Source organism: Indicator indicator, chromosome 9 (genome assembly GCF_027791375.1).
Source record: "Indicator indicator isolate 239-I01 chromosome 9, UM_Iind_1.1, whole genome shotgun sequence".
Taxonomy (NCBI): Eukaryota; Metazoa; Chordata; class Aves; order Piciformes; family Indicatoridae; genus Indicator; species Indicator indicator.
The window spans coordinates 33,803,119-33,827,682 of NC_072018.1; the positions used below are offsets into that span (position 1 = coordinate 33,803,119).

General features: G+C 45.6%; 2 protein-coding genes across 3 annotated transcripts; both read left to right on the forward strand.

Moving 5' to 3' along the window:
- The first annotated feature begins 2,288 nt into the window (after positions 1 to 2,288).
- LOC128968771 (cytochrome P450 2K6-like) lies at positions 2,289 to 11,142 on the forward strand. Of its 2 annotated transcripts, XM_054383353.1 has the most exons (9): positions 2,289 to 2,649; positions 3,784 to 3,946; positions 5,272 to 5,421; positions 6,692 to 6,852; positions 8,356 to 8,529; positions 9,380 to 9,521; positions 9,674 to 9,858; positions 10,633 to 10,774; positions 10,950 to 11,142. In XM_054383353.1, the coding sequence occupies exons 1-9, from the start codon at positions 2,464 to 2,466 to the stop codon at positions 11,135 to 11,137; spliced, it is 1,491 nt and encodes a 496-aa protein (XP_054239328.1). In that variant the 5' UTR covers positions 2,289 to 2,463; the 3' UTR covers positions 11,138 to 11,142. The 2 variants fall into 2 exon arrangements, with proteins under 2 accessions (XP_054239328.1, XP_054239329.1); XM_054383354.1 differs by lacking the exon at positions 10,633 to 10,774.
- A 3,029-nt stretch (positions 11,143 to 14,171) lies between these two features.
- On the forward strand, positions 14,172 to 24,315 carry LOC128968772 (cytochrome P450 2K6-like). The gene is given in 9 exon segments (XM_054383355.1): positions 14,172 to 14,357; positions 16,302 to 16,456; positions 17,623 to 17,774; positions 18,300 to 18,460; positions 20,177 to 20,347; positions 20,997 to 21,138; positions 22,517 to 22,716; positions 22,863 to 23,004; positions 24,124 to 24,315. Coding segments are annotated over 9 exon segments (1,497 nt in total). The 3' UTR covers positions 24,312 to 24,315.
- Positions 24,316 to 24,564: the final 249 nt, after the last annotated feature.

Consider the following 24,564-nt stretch of genomic DNA (forward strand, 5'->3'; position numbering starts at 1 on the left):
TGAAGATTTCTCTAGACACTTTGCCTGTCAGACCTTAGAGGAGCTGCAAAAATTGGCCCAAAGAAAGATCTCAAATTCCTACTTCAAAATAATGTCAAAGGGGAAATGTTCCAAAGCAGGGACAAAACACTCACAGCCTGTCACTCACATCTGGGACAATCTTGCCCTGCTCAGCTCACTCACTACCTGCCTGCACTGTAGGACACTGACCTGCTGGAGGAAATCAGCAAGCAAGGTCACCAGGATGAAAGGGGCTGCCACCTACTCCCACTGCATGTCAAGAGATGCTCCTAGTCCCCACAGTTTCCTTCCAATAACACAGTACAGGCAGGGAAATGCTGTGCTTGTGCTGAAACTGCACAGACCTAATCCTGAGCCCATCTCTGGGCAAACAATTTGGAATCTATTCCTTTCATGTCTCAGTCCATATCTGACTCTTTTTTGTTAATTGTTAAATCCCCGGCACACAGGAAAAAACTTCTCAGTGCCTTTTTACCTCCTTTTGGGAGGTGGAGTAGAAATCAGTCACCTGGCACCCAGCTGGACATTGACCCTTGACTTTTTCTAGGATACCTTCCAGGTAGAGGAGTTGTCCTGGTCTTTTCTTCAGGGTCAGCAGCATCTCAAGGTAAGCTGGTAGAAGAGCAGGCTCTGGCTACTCTTCCAGTCTCCCAGACAGGTATCTGTGCTCAATTCCTTTAGGTCTCCACACCCCCATTCCTGGGGGCTGATGCCTCTCCTCTGCCTTTTGCCAGGGTCCCTGCAGAGACATTTCTCTCTAAGAGGCAAGCATGAGGGGCTCAGGCTGGGCATCTCACCTCACACAGCCTTCACATTCTTGCCTCAAGGTCATGCACAATTTAATTTTCTACACTTCTACTAGAAAGCTCTTCCAATGTTCTGAAGGCTGCAGCTCATCTTCTCTAATCATTCTCAGTGAAAGGTCTGAGTGGGTTCTTCTCCATGGCTGCTCCTAACGTCTCCTTCTCTGCTGCTCACTCCAAAACACACTAGTCAGAACACACCTCAGTCCTCTTTCCTCAACCCACAGAGGTCACCTTTTCTCAATTTTCTTCCCCCTCTGCTTTGGTTCCCCAGTCAGATATGTCCAGCTCTTCCCTCCACCTTTCTTCCTGAGATTATTACAGCTGGATGTCCAAGGCAAGTGCCATAGCTGAAGATACAGACCCTACTGCACAACTGGCTCTAGGTTCCCTGCTTTAGCAGTGTTGGACCAGACGACCTCAGGAGTTCTTTTCTGGTCTCAACCATCATGTGAAAAGTCAGAAACATGTAAGGCATGGATTATCTGACAAGCTTCAGGTTCTGGTTTTGGAAGAGAAGGTACCCCTGGCCCTTCTGTGCTAGGACATGTCCAGAGAAGGGCCACGAGGATGATCAGAGGGCTGGAGCTCCTCTCCTATGGAGACAGACTGAGAGAGTTGGGGCTGTTCAGTCTGGAGAAGGGAAAGCTCCAAGGAGACCTTATTGTGGCCTTCCAGTATCTGAAGGGGACTACAAGAAAGGTGAAGAGGGACTTTTTAGGGTGTCAGGTAGTGATAGGACTGGGGGGAATGGAGCAAAACTAGAACTGGGTAGATTCAGATTGGAGGTTAAGAAGTTCTTCACCATGAGGGTGGTGAGACACTGGCACAGGTTGCCCCAGGGAGGTGGTGGAAGCCTCATCCCTGGAGGTTTTTAAGGGCAGGCTGGGCAGCCTGATCTAGTGTGAAGTGCCCTTGCCCATGGACAAGGATGATCTTTGAGGCTCCTTCCAACCCTGACAATTCCATGATTCCATGACTCTGGTCACTTTAAAGGAGGATGAGGCTATCAGATCAAAGTAGACCTTACCATGTGACTCTGAATTTCACTCTGCTTGCACTGCTGCTGAAACAAACGTGTGTCAACAAATGATACAGCTAGCTCCCCAGGTTCTGCCTCTTGAATACTTCTGACCAATACAGCTTTCCACAGCACATGAAGGCCATAAATCCACATTCAGGTTCCCCAAGAGGAATCCTCACAACTGCCTCAGACTCCTAGTCACACAAGTTGCTGCTCTTGTCAAGACCTGGCATCCCCAATATCTGCCATAAAGAGAGAAGGGAAAGTCTGAACAACCAGTTCAAAACCATCTCAAAGTTCAAGGTAGGGACAGGTTTGTTGTTTGCAAACTAACCTTTTGCCTACAGATTTGCCAACACAATGGACCAGCTCAGACATCACTCATTAAAGGGTAACCAGCACAGGTTAAATTGAGCACACAGTGGTGAGAGTGCCTAGCAGAGATTCTTCAGGGGTAACACCCCAGAGAAGAATTTCTGCTGTTTCCTAGGGCATGAAGCACATACTTGTGTATGTGTAGAAGTGCCTTTAATGCTTGAAACTCTGAACTGCTGACAGGAGATCACCCTCTTCACCTGAATTTTCATCTTTGCAGCTAAGCCTTGCTGAAAGACAATGGATTGGGTGAATCTTGTTCCTGTAGGGCTACTGCTTATTCTCATTTTCCTGTTGATTCTGAAAAGTCAACATGTCTGGAAGAGCCACACAAGAGGAAACTTTCCCCCAGGACCCAGGCCTTTACCCATTATTGGAAATCTGCACATCATGAATCTGGAGAGACCTCACCTGACAATGCTAGAGGTAACTTCTGTTCTTCCCTTTGCTAGAGCTCTTTAAGACAGTCACTGACCACCACCACCCTCCTACCCTCAGGAGGGGTCCAATTTTTTGTCTGGACAGGTAGATGTAGATGAATTAATTATCTATTAATTTTCCTATCACATGATCTTGTGCCAGCTCAAGAGAATTGACTTCCAGTCACATCAGCTGACCTATTTCTGTGGAATACAGGAAATTCTGGGGTTCTAGGGTAACTAGAAGAGAGAGGCCTGACAGTTTCTGCCGGAACTCCCACCAGAGGCTGCTGAAACGTTTAAGGAGGAGACAGAAATGTTTGGAGGCTGTTTGGTGGACTCAGCCATCAGGGAAGTGGCAAAACACCCTCTCAATCCTCTCCCTTCATCCTCTCCTTAAAGGAAGGATTTTCTTGGTTTGACAAAAGAACAGTAGGAGACAAACACCACTTAGTCCTTCCTATCTGATGGCAGAAAACTCCAGGAGTTCACAGCAGAGGATGTGACAGTCAGAGAGGGGATCATTTTTGGGGTCCTCACTGCCCTAACTCCTCAAATCCATGAACAGCAGGAGTTTCAGACACTTTGTGTGTCCTGGTGAACCACCACCTTGAAAAGCAGTCTCCTTCCCAATATATTCCTTAAGTTCTTAGCTTCTCAGTTAAAAGTCATATACGAAGTCCATGTAGTGGACACAGTTAGATCACCACTCAGAAGGAAGCCATTCTTAGCTCTCTTTCCTGGATTTCATTCCCATGTTTTCCACCCAATCGATTCCTAAGTGGATGTGTTCTTGCATCTTGTCACTAAAGAGAGTAACTCCAGACTATTTAAGACATTACTTCTGATTCCAGCTAAACTTCCCCAGGTTTGTATACCAGGAACTGAACAATTACTGAGAAGTTCACTTTCCATTTTCTCTTCAAAAGACCACAAGACCAAGTTTCTCTTCCCTTCAGCACCTCTAGAAGCCTGTTACTCAAATGCCTACAGAGGAGTACAGATCCCATCCTCCACATTTCAGTCAGTGAATGCACAGCCAATACCGTGGAGGAAATAAAACAATCAAAGCAAGGATTTTGAGCTAGATAAAAACCATCTGAAAACCATCCTTCTATGTTGTCCCCTTTCATCCCACCAGCTAGCCAAAACATATGGCCCAGTCTTCAGCATTCAGATGGGACCATGGAAAATGGTGGTGCTATCAGGGTATGACACAGTGAAGGAAGCTCTGGTGAACCAGGCAGAAGCATTTGCAGGGAGGCCTAAACTGCCAATTGTTAAAGACACAGGAAATGGAAAAGGTGAGTTTGCTGTTCTGTTTCCTACACACCTGCCTTCTGCAAAGAAGGAGTCTTTCTCCATGGAGAGGAGAAATGCAGAACATCTGTTTTGCTAAGCATGTGAGGCAATGGAAATGAGGGGGGGAAATGGCACAATGGCTGGTGATATTCATCAGGGGTAAGGAGATGTGATAAATATGCAATTTTGATATCTGAATCTGTGGCTGAATCTGCCCCTTAGAGGTGAAACATTGAGGAGCTGATATGGTGGCATCTCTTCTTATAAAAGCCACTCCTGCAGTCACCCAGCTATCCAAACCCAAACCATTTCAGGGGTTATATTTTCTGATGGAGAAAACTGGAAAGTTATGAGAAGGCTTTGCCACATAAACCCAATAAAAGCTGGTGGAGAAGTGTCCCCTACATCATCAGCATCCTGATGTAGTAGAAGTACACCTGCTGGTACTGATGTCTTTTGAGTGCTTCTGTTTTCCAGTTGAATTTACATTTGAGAACAGATCTCTAAGGGAAACTAAACAATGACCCAAGCCTTTATTTTTGCTTCGCCAGAGGGAGCTCACTCTCAATCTTTAGTTCTTCTGGTGCAGATCTCAGCCTCCACAGGTGTTAGACTCTGAACCTGATCTTTCAATTAGAACACATGGAAGCATGCACATGGCAGCTGATTGTAATTTCTCAATAGGAAAGCAAGAGAGAGCAGATTCATATCTTGTGACCAGCTCTGAGTAAACAATGTATTGTTAGACATCAATCTATGTTTTCTTTCCTCACTAGGGACAGGTTATTGATCAAGACTCTAAGCAGGACTAAGAGAGCACGATGGGTGCAAGGAGAGTAAATTGCAGCACCATCTTGACTGAAAATTCTCTGTGGATGCCATCAAGAATTCTGTGCAGCTTTTCTGTGTTGGGGTGTGGGATTACCTGCATCTCAAGCAGGGATATTTTCAGGCTTCATTTACTCTCCCAAGCCCACATAAGAACATAAGCACTCTTGAGAGAGGACGCATCTCACCTAAGGGAAGTGTCTAAAAATAGTGAGCACTCATCATTCCAGATGATGTCCCCAGGGGCAAAAATCCAACTCTGTGTTCTAAACAAAGCCAAAACAAAAGCACCTGTGTCTCAGGACATATCAGACATCTCATGAACTCAAAATGGTGGCTCCTTCTCTCAGAGCTTTCTTGCAACCTATTTTTCCTGTCATTTCATTCTACATAGACACAAAACACGTCTTGAAAGCTTGACATTGTTTCCTGCCAGCACTGATCTTCACCAGGATTCAGAGTAACATTTCTATTCCTGTGTTTTCATTTCCCATTTCAGGAGTTATATTTTCTGATGGAGAAAACTGGAAAGTGATGAGAAGGTTTACTCTTACAACCTTACGGGACTTTGGAATGGGCAAGAAGGCCATAGAAGATTTCATTGTACAAGAGTATGGACACCTGGCAGAAAACATTGAGGCAGAGAAAGGTAGGGGGAATATTGTCATCAGAACAGTGATTTTCCTCAAGCCCCCTGCAGAAATACCAAGGGTCAAAGGAAGGTCTCTGAATTCTTTCAAAGAGCATCCATGCTCTGAGGATTTTATATGAGCTATCTGTCTTGTCTACCTGGCAACTGCCTAGCATACAAATTTACAGCATTCATTGAGGTACTGGAAGTCAAATGTGAATTCAGATTTGAAACTGTATGTCTGAGAAGAGTAGTTTGTTCCTCCATGTACAGCAGCTTGGATTTAGTGGCATTGGGAGAGTGGAAGACTAGTGCAAGGACTAACATATATATACTGGAAAAAAAAAAAAAAACCAAGGTTGCCCCTAAAGCCACATCTCTGTAAACCCCCTTTCATTAACAGGCAGAACATCCAGTTGCACATTGTATCAGTATGACCCAAATTTAACTAGGCTTAGTTACCACAGCAGGACTTCAGTAGGAAGCAGACTTGGGATAAAACCAGATTTCTGTATCATCATTCCACTTCAGTCAAGTCTTTATTTTGAACCCCTGAATACACCAAAGAGGTCTAGAAGCTGTGCAATTGAAAGCCTCAGCAAGAAAGTGAGTGATAAAAACTTAACCCAGTTAGGAGACTGGACCCAAAAGACTTGTCTACATTTAGCCCATATCTAGTTCTAAACTGTAGTAGTTACTCTATCACCTGATGACCCCTCCCCAGCATAGGAAGGGAAACAGAAAAGGCCATGGGTTGAAATAAGAACAGATTTAACACAAGACCCAAATTAATATCACTGTCAATACAAGATACATAAAGCTACAGGCAGCAGCACTCACAGCATCCACCACTGCAGTCCTCAAGAGCAGAAAGAGGCACTCCAGCAAGAGGCTCCTTTCTCCTCAGCAAACTCCATCCTTCACAGCAAGTGGGATGCTGGGGGATGAGATACACCTGTGAGCCAGCCCAAATCAGCTCTCCTGGGTGACTCAGCACTCCCAAGGGCCTGCAGCCCATTAGCCTGTGATTATGTCCCAGCACAACCAGGACAGGCACAATCAACACAGTCCATCTCTCAAAGCACAGTGGTGATAAGAGGTAGCCCCAAGATGGCACTATGGGAGAAGTAGTTGAAATGCTCTTGGGGACATGAGAACCCTCAATCAAGAGAGCCTCTCCCCCTGCCATCTCTGTGCCTATCCTCTTACATAACTTCTCTGAGCCTCTGCTTTAATTAATTAGAATAACTACTGACCTTGTCGTTTGCATCACCTTTTCCCATGCTAGGGAAGCCCCTTGATATGACTCTGATGATGAATAGTGCTACTGCTAATGTCATTGTGTCCATACTGCTTGGAAAGAGATATGACTATGAAGACCCCACCTTCAGAAGGCTCCTGGCATTGTTGAACCAAAATATCAGGATTTTTGGAAGTCCGTCAATTTCGGTAATTCAAACTGTTTGAATGTGGCTCTTCAAGGCAAGATTGTAGAGTGCTGTACAGAGGTACACCTGAGCACTGCAACACGTTTATCTGTACAAGGAATCATAGAATGGTTTGAGCTGGAAGGGACCTTAAAGATCATCCAGTTCCAACCACCCTGCCATGGGCAGGGACACCTTCCACTAGCCCAGGTTGCTCAAGGCCTCATCCAACCTGGCCTTGAACACCTCTAGGGAGGTGCCATCCACAGCCTCCCTGGGCAACCTGTTCCAGTGTCTCACCACCCTCACTGGAAAGAATTTCTTCCTAATCTCCAGTCTAAACCTGCCCTCTTCCAGCTCAAAGCCATGACAAATGCAGTCTGAAATGGCAGAAAGTGCACCTCTGCTGCTATTTATGGCTTTCTCTTTCTCCTTCTTCCCAGCATAGCCTGAGAAATTACACATTCCTCCTTTCAGGAAGAACTGAACAGCATGTGATATCATACAAGGAGTGTGTCCCCTGGCAATAGAAGTTGGTCATTAACTCCTATCTTCCATTTAAAAAAAGAAAAAACAAACCACCACCAAAATCAGTGTAGAAAGGCCTGTAGCTGCCTCCTCAACTTGAGACTCCCAGTTGTAACCAGTGTGGAGAGGGAGGGTTGAATTCCCTATGTGGTGGTTTTAAGGCTATGCCTTTAATTTTGCTTCACAAAGTTCAAGCAGGAAGGTGAAAGAATGTAAATAAATCATAACTGGGTGTAAGAAAGCCAAATACTGATTATTCTAAACACTTCCTTTGGAGAGACAGAAATGTTTAAGAGTCAGTACTCAAACAAAGTACAGGCAGGCTGTCTGTCTGTCTGGTGTTTCTCTGCTGGGCAGTCTGTGTTTCTCTTCTGTGCTTAGCTTCAAAGATAACACACTTACATACTGATCTTGAAAAGCTAAGTTTAACAACCTCTCTGCTGCTTGGCTTTCTTCCTTCTGCCAGGGGGGTCTGGGGAAGGCAGGGAAGGGGGAGGCGGAGGGGGGGGCAGCTTTCCTGGCTTTGGCCAGGAGGGTTTTGTGCTGTTTCTGTTAATTGTACATATTTGTAAATACTGTAAATACTGCATACTTGTACATATTCATTACATTCCATTGTAGACTGTAGCTTTTGCTCTGTACATACAGCCTCATTTGCTTCCAAACTGAGTTAGCCTGGTTACTGTCAGTGTGGGAGGGATTTTTCTCAACCCACCACACCCTAGGAGAGGAGAGGTAGGAAATTGTACCAAGGACAAATGGCCAAACATGGGACTTCTAGTCCAGCATCAATTGGTGTGATTAATACTCAGTCTAAGAAGGAATTACTTACAACCATCTTACACAGCTAGTCAGGGCAGAAGGAGGACAAAGGCTCATCTTGACCATAATGCTGCACATTGTTTTCTGGAAGAGCTTTCCTTAATCTCCGTTGTTGAACTGTGGTACATCTGCTCAGTCACTGCCTTTTCTTCCTCACTACCTCCACGCTTTGCAGATATACAACATGTTCCCATTCCTTGGATTCCTCCTGAAGGACTACAAAACTTTCCTTCAGAATATGAAAGAAATGAATGCTTTTATCAAGGCGACTTTCATAGAACACCTCAAAACCCTGGACAGAAACGACCAGAGGAGCTTCATTGACACTTTCCTTGTGAGACAACAAGAGGTGATTGAATCCTAGCAGCTTCTTCAAATCCCCTCACTTTCCTTTCAAGGCTTAGCAGATCTAGGAAAGTGTTCTTCAGCAGAGATCTAGCATGTGGTAAAGGCCTACTAAAAACTGTGGTGTGATCAGGATAGAAGCGTGGGCAATTATTTCAGTTAGGAGACAAACTGATGACAGAGAAGCATCTTTGGTGTGTTCCCCAGCACAGGGAGTCCAAACACTCAAGACTCAGCTTAGAACAGGTTTCTAAAGAGAAAGGGAAGCATGGACCCCTCTCTTTTGGGAGGCACAAAGGGGGCTTGGTTGTGCTTTTCTGTTGATTGTATATATTTGTAAATGTTGTGAATTGTGTATATTGTACATATTCATTGCATTTCATCACAGATTGTAGTTTTGCTTGTAAATACAGCTTTTCATTTGCTTCCAGACTGAGCTAGCCTGGTTATTGCCAGTGTGGGAGGAGGATTTCACACATTCCCTCAAAATCTTCTTCTCCTTTACACTTAACTCCTCCCTGAGGGCTATATGTAAAAGTTTTTTCCCTGTTCCTCAATGAAAAGGTTTCTCCTTGAGGCTTTCACAGTCTCACAGTATATCGGAGGTTGGAAGGGACCTCAAGAGGTCAGGTCCAACCCCCTTGCCAGAGCAGGATCACTTAGGGTAGTCTGCACAGGAATGCATCCAGGTGAGTTTGGAAAGTCTCCAGAGAAGGAGACTCCACAACTCCCCTGGGCAGCTTGTTCCAGTGCTCTGTCAGCTATTGATAGACATTGATCAGATCCCCTTTCAGTCTTCTCTTCTCAAGACTAAATAATTTAATTAGTTCTTTGTTGTCATTTCACACCTTCAGGAGAATGGAAAGGCCAATGGATATTTCCATAATGAAAACTTAACTGAGGTTGTGAGAAATCTGTTTGCAGCTGGCATGGAGACCACGTCCACCACTTTGCGCTGGGGCCTTCTGCTGATGGCCAAGTATCCCGAAATTCAGAGTAAGTGGAAACCTGGCACTCAGCACCTTCCTGCTCATCAGGTCACCTCAAAGGTCACCTCACATTGAGCAGGGCTGAATAAGAAGTGAATTCCTCCTATTTCTAGCAGCAGAAAGACACATCCAAGTGATCTCTCTCTGTCTCTTTCATAGAGCAAGTCCAAGAAGAGATAGAGGAAGTGATAGGGTCAAACCCTCCACGGATCGAGCACAGAACTCAAATGCCCTACACAGATGCTGTCATCCATGAAACTCAAAGATTTGCTAATATCCTGCCATTGAATTTGCCTCATGAGACCACTGCAGACGTGACCCTCAAAGGCTATTTCATTCCCAAGGTGAGACAACTCCTGCACTGCTTTTCTTCCCCTCTGCCTGGTGTAACACATTGCCCTTTTAAGTCCTGCTTGTGCCATAGATTCATAAAATATCAGGTTGGAAGGGACCTCAAGGAACATCTAGTCCAGCCTTCCAGGGTAAGAATATAGTTTGATTTTTCACAAGGACAACCAGCCATGGGAATAACCTCCCCAGGGAAGTGGCGGATTTCCCAGCATTGGACACTTCAAAGATTCATCTGGACAGGATGCTGGACCACCTTTCCTAGACCAGGTTGGACTAAATGATCCCTTCCAACCTGATGTTCTGTGATTGTATGACATTTGAACCCAATGCAAACTATTAGGGCATGTTGGGTTATCACAGTATGTAACCACAGGGTTATAACCACAGGGTGCAGAGCTAAGACCAAAACTACTGCAGCTGAAGAGATTCCCATCAGACACAGTACCATGCACTGTGATCCCTGTGTTGGTGCCTTGTTTTCCAACCTGCTGGACCTCAGATGTTGGATTTGGATGCTCTCAGAATCCACAGCAAAAAACCTACCTCAAATACTGCCAGTCTTAATTGAGCACATTTTTAATGATTCCTGGCATCTTAGTGGTTCTTTTCAAGGTTGCTAAAATCAGATCTCTTGGGCCAAAGTATACAGGGGGCTTGCTCACACGGGAGTTGCCACAGCTGCAGGAGCTCTTCTGTTAAAGTGGATGTTTTGAGCTCACTCTGTTGGTGACAGCAACACAATCCTCATGCTCTGCTTTGGCTTGTAGGGTACCTACATTGTCCCCTTACTGGCCTCTGTCCTGAGAGATGAAACCCAGTGGGAGAAACCAGACGTCTTTTACCCTGAGCACTTCCTGGACTCTAATGGGAAGTTTGTAAAGAAAGATGCATTCATGCCTTTTTCAGCAGGTATCTTGCATTTTGTTTTCAAGGCTTTGGGGGGAACTGGACATCTAAGATTCCTTTCCCATTGGAGCTGGCCTCTTAGATTCTTCCCAGAGATCTCCTCTCCCTCTTCTCTCCCTCTCCCTCTCCCAAGAAGCAGCTCCCAATGACTTCCTTATGGCTGCTCATTTTGTTCCAGGGCGGAGGATCTGTGCTGGAGAGACTCTTGCCAAAATGGAGCTCTTCCTCTTCTTCACCAGTCTCCTGCAGAGGTTCACCTTCCACCCTCCACCTGGAGTTTCCATCTCAGACCTGGATATCTCCCCCTCCAGTGGGATCACCGTCCCCCCACTGACTCAGGCAATCTGTGCAGTGCCACGTTCTTAGGGCTTTTCTTTATCATCTCCTTCTCCTGAAACACCCAGATCAAACTCAGTGTCTCTAGTTCCACATGGGGAAGTTTGGTACTTCTGCTGAAGCAAGGAGGGGAATTTTAAGCCAAGCACACTTCAGCTCAAAGCTGGAGATGTCCCTCCCATGATTACAGCAACTGGCAGTCACTATAATGACTTCCAGATGCTCCTTGGAAGGGAAGGTGGTGGTCATAAGATGACTCCAGTGAAGCAGATAGCAGAGTCCATTTCATTCTGTCCTTCCTTACACCTCTGTATGTTCCCCTCCAGGAAAGAGGCTGAAAACAGCCTCTGAGGCAGATCAGATAAGATTCTGCACTGATCTACACACACACACACACACACACACACACACAGACTGAAATCCAATGTGCTCACCTTCCACACTTCCAGTACAGCTGCATCCATACTGCCTCGTGAAAATGCTGCACTCTTCATCCTGCACCAGTTCCCTGCACTCTTCATCCTGCACCAGTTCCCTGCACTCTGCATCCTGCACCAGTTCCCTGCACTCTGCATCCTGCACCAGTTCCCTGCACTCTGCATTCTGCACCAGTTCCCTGCACTCTGCATCCTGCACCAGTTCCCTGCACTCTGCATCCTGCACCAGTTCCCTTCACTCTTCATCCTGCACCAGTTCCCTGCACTCTGCATCCTGCACCAGTTCCCTGCACTCTTCATCCTGCACCAGTTCCCTGCACTCTTCATCCTGCACCAGTTCCCTGCACTCTGCATTCTGCACCAGTTCCCTGCACTCTTCATCCTGCACCAGTTCCCTGCACTCTTCATCCTGCACCAGTTCCCTGCACTCTGCATCCTGCACCAGTTCCCTGCACTCTGCATCCTGCACCAGTTCCCGGCACTCTGCATCCTGCACCAGTTCCCTGCACTCTGCATTCTGCACCAGTTCCCTGCACTCTGCATCCTGCACCAGTTCCCTGCACTCTTCATCCTGCACCAGATCCATGCACTCTTCATCCTGCACCAGTTCCCTGCACTCTGCATCCTGCACCAGTTCCCTGCATTCTTCATCCTGCACCAGTTCCCTGCACTCTTCATCCTGCACCAGTTCCCTGCACACACACAAACAAATGCCCAGCAATAGAACTGCACAGGTCAGCCTGAGGGAAGGAAACATGCCATGCCCACCCAATGCAGAACTGCAGAGCAGTTGCACAGAGGGCTCTCAGGTTGTGTCATGTGCTTGTATGCTGTAAGGAAGCTCAAATTAATTAGTTTACTGCAGAATAATGTACATATTAGTCATAAAAACATGAAAAAATAAAACCATTCTCCGTCTCAGAGCAAACTGTGGTCAGTGTTGCATCTAAAGCTGGTCAGTGTTGCATCTAAAGCTGGAAGGATTTCCTTTTGCACCTGAAGTGGTTTCTGGGGATGCACTCTTGCCTGTAACAAACCACCAGAGCTGTGCTCCCAGTGGGAACTGGACAAACCAGTCCTTCTATAGCACCTCTTAGGCCTCTCCAACTTCTTTCTCATACACCTGTGCTGAAACTTTTTAGTCACAAGAACAAATCTTCTTAGACCTCAGGAAGCCTTTTGATGTAGGAGCTGGACAAGCAGACAGTGAGTGGGTTGGAAACTTGCTGAAAAGCCAAGATCAGAGATTAGTGATCAGAGGCATGAAGCCCAGCTGGAGGACAGTAAATAGTAGGATACCCCAAGTGTCAATACTGAGTCCAGTCCTGTTTGATGGATTCATGAATGATCTGGATGATGAAGCAGGGTGTACCTTCAGCACATTTACTGATGACACTAAACTTGGAGTTGGAGAATGTTGTGCCACTATCTAGAGGGACCTTACCAGGCTGGATAAATAGGCTGAAATGAACATCATGAACTTCAGCAAGAAGAAAATCAAAGTCCTGTATCTGGTGAGGAACAACCCCAGACACCAGTAAATGCTAAGAGCTGCCCAGCTGGAAAGAGCTTGGCAGAAAGAGACTTAGTAGTCCTGGTGGACACCAAGTTGAACATGAGGCAACAATGTGCTCTTGCCACAAAGAAGGCAACCTGGGCTGCATTAGAAGGAGTGTTGTCAACAGCCTTCCCTTTGACACAGTACTGGTGAGACCAGGCCTGTGGTGCTGTGTCTAGTTCTGAGACCCCCTGTACAAAAGTGATGTGGACAAACTGGAGAGAGTGCAGCAAAAGGCCATGAAGATAATTAAAGGGCTGGAACATCACTCCTATAAGGAAAGGCAGAGTGACCTGGGGCTAGAGATGAGGAGCCTCAAGAAGATCTTATCAATGTACACAGAAACAGTACCAAGGAGACAGAGCAAGGGTTTCAGTGGTGCCCAGTGACAGGACAAGAGGCACAAACACAGAATGTCCCAAAACACTGTGGAGTCTCCCTCCTTGGAGCTACTCAAAAGCACATAGCTCTAGGTGGCTCTGCTTGAGCAGGTTGGGATCGAACCAGATGACCTCCAAAGGTCCTTTCCAACTTCAACCATTCTGTGATGCTGTGATTTGAAACTCACAATGAATTCAGTTGAAACAGAATTCTCCCAGTGGCTAAGCACTTCAAAATAAAGCTCTGTGTGCAGCTCATCACTTGGACGTTGGCATTTTGCTTTCCATTCTCAAGGCTGTGGCAGTAGCGATGGGGAAAATACAGCTAATGAGTAACCTGGAGAGCAGGCAGGATTTGTGGCTATTACATCACACACCAGGTCAGGGACCTGTGGCTCTCCATGTTCTTGGACTTTCATTCTTGGATTTTCATTCTTGGACAGTGAGCTTCACACCCACTCAGTAACCCATGTTTAGATGGCAAACATTTACCTGCTTCTGTACTGCACCAATGATTCATTAGCAAGCACAGGGGAAGAGAATCAAACCAGTCTCCAGCTGCAAGAAAAACCCCAGAACCTTCATGGGGAAAAGGGATTATAGACCAGCACCAACATCTCTCACGGGAAAGTTTTGCAGGAGGACAGATTCTCTTCTCTCTTCTGCTGCAAATACTTGGCTGAGTAGAGATGGACTGGAGCAGTTCCACTTCCATTGGTTTAGTGTTCATCCTGATTTTTCTATCCATTTGGAAAGCAGGAGGTTTCTGGAATAGCCATCGGAGCAAGAAGTTTCCTCCAGGACCTAGAGCATTACCTATCACTGGAAACCTGCATCTGTTTGATTTGAAGAGACCCTACAGGACTTACATAAAGGTAGTCAGCACTTTTTCTATTGACCCCATAATTGCGTCAAGCCCAGAGTCCAAGATGATTTCTCCTATTGCACTTAATGTGTTGCATCCACAGAGGACCCTTAGCAAGGGGCAGGGGAGGGTTATCTGAGCAGAAAACTTTGAATGCAGAGAGATTTCTTCTTGACTGTAATACTTCTTTTCTGTGCAATTAACTTCATGTGTCTAGGCTCCAGCCTTAAAGAACTTTCAGATTAATAACAGGTACTCATCTTTGTGGTAATTTTGAGAAAAGGGAACTGAATAAGAAGTGATTTTTGATATGTGGTCTAATTCCCTCCACTTTCCACTGATTGATGTCCCCATCCAGAGGAGGACCACAACGATGATGCCAGGGCTGAAAGACCTCTGCTGTGAGGATAGGCTGATGGAGCTGGGGCTGTTCAGCCTGGAGAAGTCTCTGGGGGGACCTTAGAGCTGCCCTCCCATACCTGAAGGGAACCTACAGGAAAGCTGGAAAGAGACTTTTCATGAGGGTGTCTAGCACAGAAAAAGGGGAAATGGTTTGAAGCTAAAGGAGAGTAGGTTTAGACTGGATCTGAGGAAGAAGTTCTTCAGTATGAGGGTGGTGAGACTCTGGAATAGGTTGCCCAGGGAGGTTGTAGATGCCTCCTCCCCAGGGGTGTTCAAGGCCAGGTTGGATGAGGCCTTGAGCAACCTGGTGGAAGGTTACTAGGAAGGAACCTAGTGGAAGGTGTCCCTGCTCATAGGCAGGGTGATTGGAACTAGCTTAGCTCAAGGTTTAATATTTACACCTATTTAGTGTGTAAATGCAACTGAAGACCTTATGCTCACACTGAGCACCACCACTGCAAGCATAGGGAAGTCCTCATGAAGAAGACCCTTTAAAAAAAAAGATCATATTCTGCCACAGCTACAGCAGTCTGGGATCAGAGTTTCACCATCAGAGATGCTACTCTTCATTCAGGCACGTGTTGCTGCTCCTGCTATTTAAAATAGTTGCCTGAACTTGCTCACCAGATGCTGAACATTGCAATTGTAGTTGCCTTCTGTTCCTCTAAACATGTTGGAAGACAAATGCAGTCAGGAAAACCCCTCCCTGTTGTCAGGAGAATGAAGAACTTGAGTGATATGAAAATCTGTCCGTGCAAGCTAGAAAGATTCCAGCTTAGGGCAAACATTGGCTCTGGTGGATGTAGTGATATATAAACGGTAAAAATTTACCTAATGCTAGATCCAGGCCCAAAAGCACTCAGGGGTTTTTATACAATAATGGTAGCAAAGGATTGAAGAGGTTTAGTCTGTAAAGTAAAGAAACACAATTACATAAAGGTCAGTGTGAAAACAGGAGTCAAAAATGGAATTTACAGGAGTTCCTGAAGGAAGAGGGGATGATTTAGACATCAGGAGGAAGTTCCTTACAATAAGAGGGGTAAAAACACTTGAACAGGTTGCCCAGGGATGTGGTTGAGGCCCCATCCCTGAAGACATTCGAGATCAGACTTGATATGGCCCTAGGCAGCCTGATCTAGTTGGAAGCTTTCCCTACTGACTGCAGGGCAGTTGGACAAGATGACCTCTGAGGGTTCCTACCAACCCAGTGGAGTCTGGGAATCTGTGAATTTGACAGGGTTAGGTTCAGTGGTCTTTTCCAACCTAAACAATTCTATGATTCTATGAAGATGGAGCTCTTGTCACAATTCTTCAGTCACCCTGGGGTTCAGCTGCTAACACCTCAGCTCTGTCCAGCAGAGTGGGACTCCACTCCTGACTGTGCCACTTAGCCATTAGTCATCACAGTATGTGGCACACACAGGTTGTTCAAATCAGTTCTCTGTACATTTAACATCTGAATAGCTTAGAGGCAGGACAGGAAAATGAGCAGCACTGAAAGGATGGTGAATTTCTTTGCAAGCTGTAAACCGCTGTTACCTTCTTCTGACAGCTGGCAGAAGAATATGGTCCAGTCTTCAGTGTTCAGATGGGACAAAGGAAACTAGTAGTGATTTCTGGGCATGGGACAGTGAAGGAAGCTCTTGTAAATCAAGCAGATGCCTTTTCAGAGAGACCTAAAATCCCAGTCTTTGAAGATCCGACCAGAGGAAATGCTAAGTTGTTCTTATTTTCCCTTGTCAGTTTGAATTATTCCACAAGGTTTTTCCTACAGACGAAGCAGAAGCTGGCACACCACTGTGGATCAGAGACTATGCAAGGGATTAGACACAGGGAGCAATTTCAGTGACTTCAGTGCACTTGTTTGAATTTGAAACTACTGGAAGTGACAATAAAACAACCACAAATCTAACAATAACCACAGATAATGGATAGTGTCACACTCTCAGGATCATGCATCCCAGGGAAGTCATTTCCAGCTCTCAGGATATGGTTCTGGGCTTCAGTTGTTTTGGGCTTAGCACAGAACCTCCTTTGCCTCAAATGAGGATTATCAGAACCTCAGAATGCTAGGGGCTGGAAGGGACCTTGAAAGATCATCCAGTCCAAACTCCCTGCCAGAGCAGGATCACCTAGAGCAGATCACACGGGAACACCTCCAGGAGAGTTTTGAATATCTCCAGGGAGGGAGACTCTACAACCCCCCTGGGCAGCCTGTTCCAGTCTTCTGTCACCCTCATGGTGAGAACATTTTTCCTCCTGTTTCCATGGAACTTCCTGTACCTCAACTTCCACCATTGCCCCTTGTGCTGTCATTGGGCAACACCCATCAGAGCCTGGCTCCAGCCTCTTGGCACTCACCATTTACATCTTTATAAACATTAATGAGGTCACCTCTCAGTCTCCTCCAAGCTACAGAGCCCCAATTCCCTCAGTCTCTCCTCATGAGGAAGATGTTCTTCTCCATCATTTTCGTGGCTCTGTGCTGGACTCTTTCAAGCAGCTTCCTGAGGTCCTTCCTGAACTTAGAGGCCCGGAACTGGTCACAATACTCCAGATGTGGCCTCACTGTGGCGGAGAAGAGGGGGAGGAGAACCTCTCTTGACCTACTAACCACTCCCCTTCTAATCCACCCAGCACGGCCTTGGCCTTCTTGGCCACAAGAGCACATTGCTGGCTCATGGTCAACCTTCCATCCACTAGGACCCCCAGGACCTTTTCCCCTTCACTGCTAACAGGTCAGTCCCCAACCTATACTCAGCCAGACACAGTTTAGCTTGTTTGAAAAGCACCTGCTAGTAAACATCTACATTATTTGTCTCCTGATTAGTTAATGAACTTCTTGTGCCACCCTGAAATGCTCTCTTTGTGTCAGGGATTGGTTTTGCTCATGATGAAAACTGGAAGGTGATGCAAAGGTTTACCCTCACCACCTTACGAGACTTTGGAATGGGGAAAAAGGCCATTGAGGACCGCATTGTGGAGGAGTATGGGTACCTGGCAGACACTATTGGGTCACAAGAAGGTAGGTAGATGATTCCTTCTTCACGCCTCTAAGCTCAAGTAACCAGGGGCTTGCCAGTAACCTTCTCAAATTCAGACATTATTAAAACGTACTTCAGGCTGAATCAGTTGGATGGTTTTGGCTCCTCTGGTACTTTTGTGTCTTGGCAAGATATTGTGCTCTGTGATAGGAGAAGGGGCAATGGATATCAACTACAGCACAGGAGTTCTACCTCAACATGAGGAGGAACTTCTTCACTGTAAGGGTGACCAGGTTCCCCAGACAGGTTGCGGAGTCTCCTTCTCTGAAGACTTTCCAAACCCACCTGGATGCATCCCTGTGTGACCTACCCTCCTTGATCCTGCTCTGGCAGGGGGGTTGGACTCCATGACCTCCAGAGGCCCCTTCCAACCCCTAACATCCTGTGACCCTGTGAACAATGATCAATAAATAAACAATCCAGCATGGCAATAATTAACACCAATTTTACACTCACAGATCACATTGCCTGCCACAATGTAATAGGTTATTTATTTCCTTGCCTAGGAAAGCCCTTTGATGCCAGTAAAATGCTCAGTGCAGCAGTTGCTAACATAATTGTGTCAATATTACTTGGAAAACGATTTGACTACAAAGACTCCAGGTTTTTGAGACTTCAACATTTGACCAATGAAAGCATGAGGCTTGCTGGGAAACCTTTGGTTACAGTAAGGAGGAACATTTGGATGGTGCCACAGGAACAGAGCACCTACCAGAGACTGGCAGTCAGTGGCTTGGGTTGGAAGGGACCTTAAAGATCATCTAGTTCCAACCCCCCAGTCATGGGCAGGGACACCTTCCACTAGACCACACTGCTCAAGACCTCATCCAGCATTGCCTTGAACACCTTCAGGGAGGGGGTACCCTGACCTCCCTGGGCAACCTGTACCAGTGTCCTGCTACCTTCCCTATAAAGAATTTCTTCCTAATCTCCAGTCTAAATCTGCCCTCCTCAAGCTTCAATCCATATAAATTCTGCACCATGAGGGTGCTGGAACACTGGAACAGGTTGCCCAGGGTGGTAGTTGAGGTCCCAACTCCCAAGATCAGGCTCAACAAGACTGAGCAACCTGAGTGAAGGATGTCCCTGCTGACTGCAGGGGGGTTGGACTAGTTGACTTTTGGAGGTCCCCTCCAACCCAAACCATTGTATGACTCTGTGATTGTAAGATTCATTCCCTCTCATCCTATCACAAGCCCTTGTAAAAAGCCCCTTCCCAGCTTTCTTGTAGGCCCCCCTTCGGGTGCTGCAAGGCCCCTACAAGGTCTCCCTGGAGCCTTCTCTTCTCCAGTCTGAACAGCCCCACCTCTCCCAGCCTGTCCCCATAGGGGAGCTTCTCCAGCCCTCTGATCATCTTCATGGCCTCCTCTGCACTCACTCCAGTTGTTTTGTATTAAACAGAAAAAACTGAGACTCACAGAGACAGGAGGTTTACAGCCACTTTCTGGAGCACAATAAAGCTTGAGGGACAGTCTGGGAATCTTGAAGCCAACAGTCAAACACTCCTGAGGTATAGTTTGAAGGATCTGGACTATAAAAATCACACCATGTAATGCACCAACAGCAGGCTCAGCATTCCCCAAAAATATGGTTCACATGTATAAAGTGGCCAGGCAAAACAGTGCACTCCTAGAGCATGGGGCAAGGAGAAGCTATGGAGTATGTGGCCTACCTGCACAAGCACACAAAATCTCTTTTTTCCATGCTTCTAGTGCACTGCAATGTCTCAGTGAATAATAAATGCTCTCTGATGTGCAGATGCAGTGCTGCTGCACATAGAATCATAGAATCGGTCAGGGTTGGAAGGGACCACAAGGATCATCCAGTTCCAACCCCCCTGCCATGGGCAGGGATATTCCAGACTAGATCAGGCTGGCCAGAGCCTCATCCAGCCTGGCCTTAAACACCTCCAGGGATGGGGCCTCAACCACCTCCCTGGACAACCCACTCCAGGCTCTCACCAATCTCATGATGAAGAACTTCTTCCTCATGTCCAGTCAGAGTCACTTCTGTTCCTTTCAGTTTTGAAACAGAAAGGGGAAAAAAGTTAGCAGAAGCATTGGCTAAAACAATAAACAAAACATTGCTGGCCAACATTTTCATCTCCCTGGTGGCAAGCTGCAGCTCTTTGAGTCTCACATCTACACTACTCCTGCAAAACAGTAACTTGGGGCTGAGAGTTTTCCTTATATTCAGTGGCCCTTGATGAATTTTTTTTTTCCCCACTAGGAATTCACCCAGTCCATTTTCCATGTTCTAAAGAACAAAACATTAATGTTAAGGCTCTGTACCTGCAAAACAGGAACAATATTTTTAGGTTGCTTTTGTAGTGTTTTCAGACTTCTGGCAGTAAATTGACTCTTAACATCTTTCATTCTTGTAGTTATACATTTTCCCACACCTTGGATTTCTCCTCAGAGCTAACAAGACTCTCCTCCAAACCAGAAATGAATTCTATGCTTTTGTAGAAGTTACTTTCTTAGAACACCTCAAAACCCTGGACAAAAATGATCAAAGAAGTTTTATTGATGCTTTCCTGGTTAAACGGCAGGAGGTAATTTAATCTTTTCTCATTTATTTTAATTTTTTGTGGTTATATGAAGGCATTTACAATTTTGTTTCAGTCCTTATAGCTACAGCTCTTTGTCTTCACGGAATCTATCTTTGACAAACCAAAGAACAAACTGGTAGAGTCAAGCAGGTATTTCTCTCTGTTGCAGTGCCAACTCCTTTTAATCACCAAGTATTTATCCTTATTTATGCTTTTTTTTTTTTTCAAAGAGTGGCTGCATTTTTCTGTCTTCTCTCTCTGTTGTCCTGGCCCTTCTGGCTCTTTCAAAACCATAATGCATCACAAAACAAAAGCACTACCTGGACTTTACTGGAATCCTTATTTGGGGATTTCTTATATATCTTGTTACCTTCTTCATAGAGAAAATAGCTCTCAGCAGCTGGCCCCAGTAAATTCAGAGATCATGCAAAACATAAACCCTCTGTCAACACTCTTCTCCAGGTACAAGCCTAAAGCTCTGTCTTACACATTTTTTTTTTCAAAGACAGGATTTTTTTTCTTATGATGTTTGTACCTCTTTTCTAATATTCTTATACTATTTATATTTCTTATAACTGTTTGGCTACATACATTGCATTTCCACATGAAAGCCTGAAGTTTTATATCCTTTCATCTCAAACACTTATTTCAGGAGAAATCCACTGCCAATAGGCATTTCCATAATGGCAACTTGCTAAGCTTGGTGAGCAATTTGTTTACTGCTGACGTCGAGACAATTACTACCACACTGAACTGGGGCTTTCTGCTGATGCTGAAGTACCCTGAAATCCAGAGTAAGTGCTTTTATGACACATCCAGAGAATTCATGCAATAGTTTAGGTTGTAAGGGACCTTCAGTATCATCCAGTTCCAACCACCCTGCCTGTGGGCAGAGACACCTTCCACCAAGCCAAGTCTCTCAAGGCTTCATCCAACCTGGCCTTGAACTCCTCCAGGGAGAGGGAATCCACAATCTCCCTGGAATCCGCAACCTCTTCCAGTGTCTTACCACCCTCATTGTGAAGAATTTCTTTCTAATCTCAAGTCTAAATCTGCCCTCCTCAAGCTTCAACCCATCTCCTTTTGTCCTGTCATAACAAGCCCTTCTAAAAAGTCCCTTCCCAGCTTTCTTGTAGGCCCCTTCAGGCACTGGAAGGCTGCTCTAAGATCTCCCCAGAGCCTTCCCTTCTCCAGGCTTAACAGCCTCTGGACCCACTCCAGCAGTGGGATGTCCCTCTTAGGCTGGGGGCACCATGCTGAACTGAAACCTGGAGGGTCAGCATTCTGAACTGGAACCTGGAGGGTCAGCATTCTGAACTGGAACCTGGAGGGTCAGCATTCTGAACTGGAACCTGGAGGGTCAGCATTCTGAACTGGAACCTGGAGAGTCAGCATTCTGAACTGGAACCTGGAGAGTCAGCATTCTGAACTGGAACCTGGAGGGTCAGCATTCTGAACTGGAACCTGGAGGGTCAGCATTCTGAACTGGAACCTGGAGGGTCAGCATTCTGAACTGGAACCTGCAATCTGAATTGGAACCTGGAGGGTTAGCAGCAAATCTGTCAATACACTCAGTTACAAAAAGCCAACATTTCTGGCTAATTATTTTCTAGGTATTGCTGTGTCCTGTGATTCAGACCCAATGAGGGGCACACCAGTCAGCCTACCAGTAAATTATTAACAGAATTCATACAGGCCAGGTCCTTTGCTCACTACAATCTCATTAATTAAAGAGCCCCATCCTGTGCTGGCTGATGAAATTGTTCCAAGTTTCCTTCAGAAACAGGCTGCTGGCAAACCAAAGGTCCGTGTAGATGGAAATGGACCTGTACCAAGGCTTTAAATACCTGAGAAGATTGTTCTTAGTCTGACATCTCCATTCACATTTATAGTGCAGGGTTGTTAGGAGTCAGATGGGGTTTTTGAAACACCCCTTGGTCAGAGTATGACCACTACAGGCAGCAGAGAGGACAGAAAGACACAAGTGTGCAGGTTTCTTACTGGTAAAGAACTAATCAAACAGTGGTTTTCGGCCCACCTGCCATTTTTTTCTGAAAGGAAAAAAAAAGTTCTTGGGAGAATGTATGGGTTTCCCTCAAAACCTTTTTTCCTTTACATCAGTAGAGCATGTGTCAGTCCTTGTCTTTTTCTCACAGCCAATTCTTTCCTCAGGAAAGGTCCAAGAAGAGATAGAAGAGGTGATAGGGTCAAACCCCCCAAGGATTGAGCACCGAACTCAGATGCCCTACACGGATGCTGTCATCCATCAAATCTAGAGGCTTACTAACATCCTGCCATTGGATCTGCCTCATGAGACTGCTGCAGATGTCACTCTCAAAGGTTATTTTAACATTTCCTGTTTCCCAAAGCTGGTTGATGTGGTGTGAGCTCTCTAATGAAGTCACACAGCAGCAGTCAGAATAACCTTCTTCTCCAAACCAACCATCTCGTAATCTTACTGCCAGTGTTGCCACCACAGTATTTGCCTACAAATTATTTCCACTGTCTTATTTTGCAGGGAACCTACATCATTCCCTTACTAGCCTCTGTCCTGCAAGACAAATCCCAGTGGGAGAAACCAGACACCTTCTATCCTGAGCACCTTCTTGATGCCAATGGAAAATTTGTGAAGAAAGATGCTTTCATGCCTTTTTCAGCAGGTGCCTTCTCTTTTCCATTTCCTTCTGTTGCAAGTAGAGATCTCAGACAGGAACTACTTGTACCTGTGGTTTTTGATACTGAAGCCTGGACTTTCTCCATAAGAGAGTTGAGATTGTTCAGGCTAGAGAAAAGAAGGATCCACAAAGACCTTAGAGCAGCCTTCCAGCATTTGAAGGGGGCTACAGAGGAGCTGAGAGGGAATTGTGACAAAGCCATGCAATGACAGCACAAGGGGTAATGGCTTCAAACTGGAAGAAGCTGGATTTAGATGAGACATTAAGAAGAAATTCTTCCTCAGGAGGGTGGGAGGCACAGGAACAGGATGCCCAGAGAAGTTCCAAGCCTGGAAGTGCTGAAAGCCAGGCTGGAGGAGTCCTTGAGTGACCTGGTCTAGCAGAAGGTGTTCCTGCCCATGGCAGGGGAGTTGGAACTAGATGATCTTTAAGGTCCCTTCCAACCCAAACCATTTTATACTCTCTTTTCATGGGACCATTTCATAACCCACACTTCAGAGACTTCGCAGAACTCACCTCTGGTAAGGGACAGTACTCACAGATATCTGTGGACTGCTCCAGCCTCTGGCTGTTACTGGTTTCTCAGTTATCATTCAATGATTGTAAGTGAGAATTTGTGGTAACATCTGAAATATGAGGGATTTTTTTTTTTTGCCTGTGACCAGACTAACAGAGCTAGAGTCTAGACTATACCAAACAAAACTGGTCTGGGATCTAAAAATTGAACCAAGTACAGGAAAAATATGAAGAAAAGTTACAAATATTACTGAAAACTGGAATGAAGGAATTCAGATCACATTTCCATATATTTCTTCCCACATGCAAGCATTTAGACAAAGAAAGAAAACATCACCAGGTGGCTTTGTCATCATAGCTGTGAAGAACCAAGCATCCCGTCTCAGATTACTCGTCTCAATATATTGACTTTCAAGAGCTACTGCGTTATTTATTCAGAGCTAGGATCTGACGTTTCAAATGTTACAAATTCCCACTGATTTCCCTCAAAATAAGAGCTGTCTAAGGATTTTTATTTCTTCCAACTATTGGTGAAGCAGCTCTCATTGACCTTTTTTTTTTTTATGGCCATTTTTCATCTTGTTCCAGGGCGGAGGATCTGTGCTGGTGAGACTCTTGCCAAAATGGAGCTCTTCCTCTTCTTCACCAGTCTTCTGCAGAGGTTCACCTTCCACCCTCCTCCTGGAGTTTCCATCTCAGACCTGGACCTCAGCCCTGCTATTTCCTTTAATGTCATCCCCAAGCCCTATACAATGTGTGCTGTGAAGCATTTCTAGAGCTTTAATCAGCATTACCTTGTTTGAAAAACGTTTTAAATCACTTTCTCATGACAGCTCCCTCCTGAATTATTCCAAAATAATTCACAAGTGTCTTAATAAAGCTTTCCAGTACTTCCAACCCAAAACCTGGATGACCTTGGTAAATAAAGCATTGTGGCAAAATAGCTGGCGCTTTTGCAATGAACTTTCCGAGCTGCTCTTCAACATTGCATAAACACTTTCTGCCAAATCCAGCTGGCAGACGGCTCCC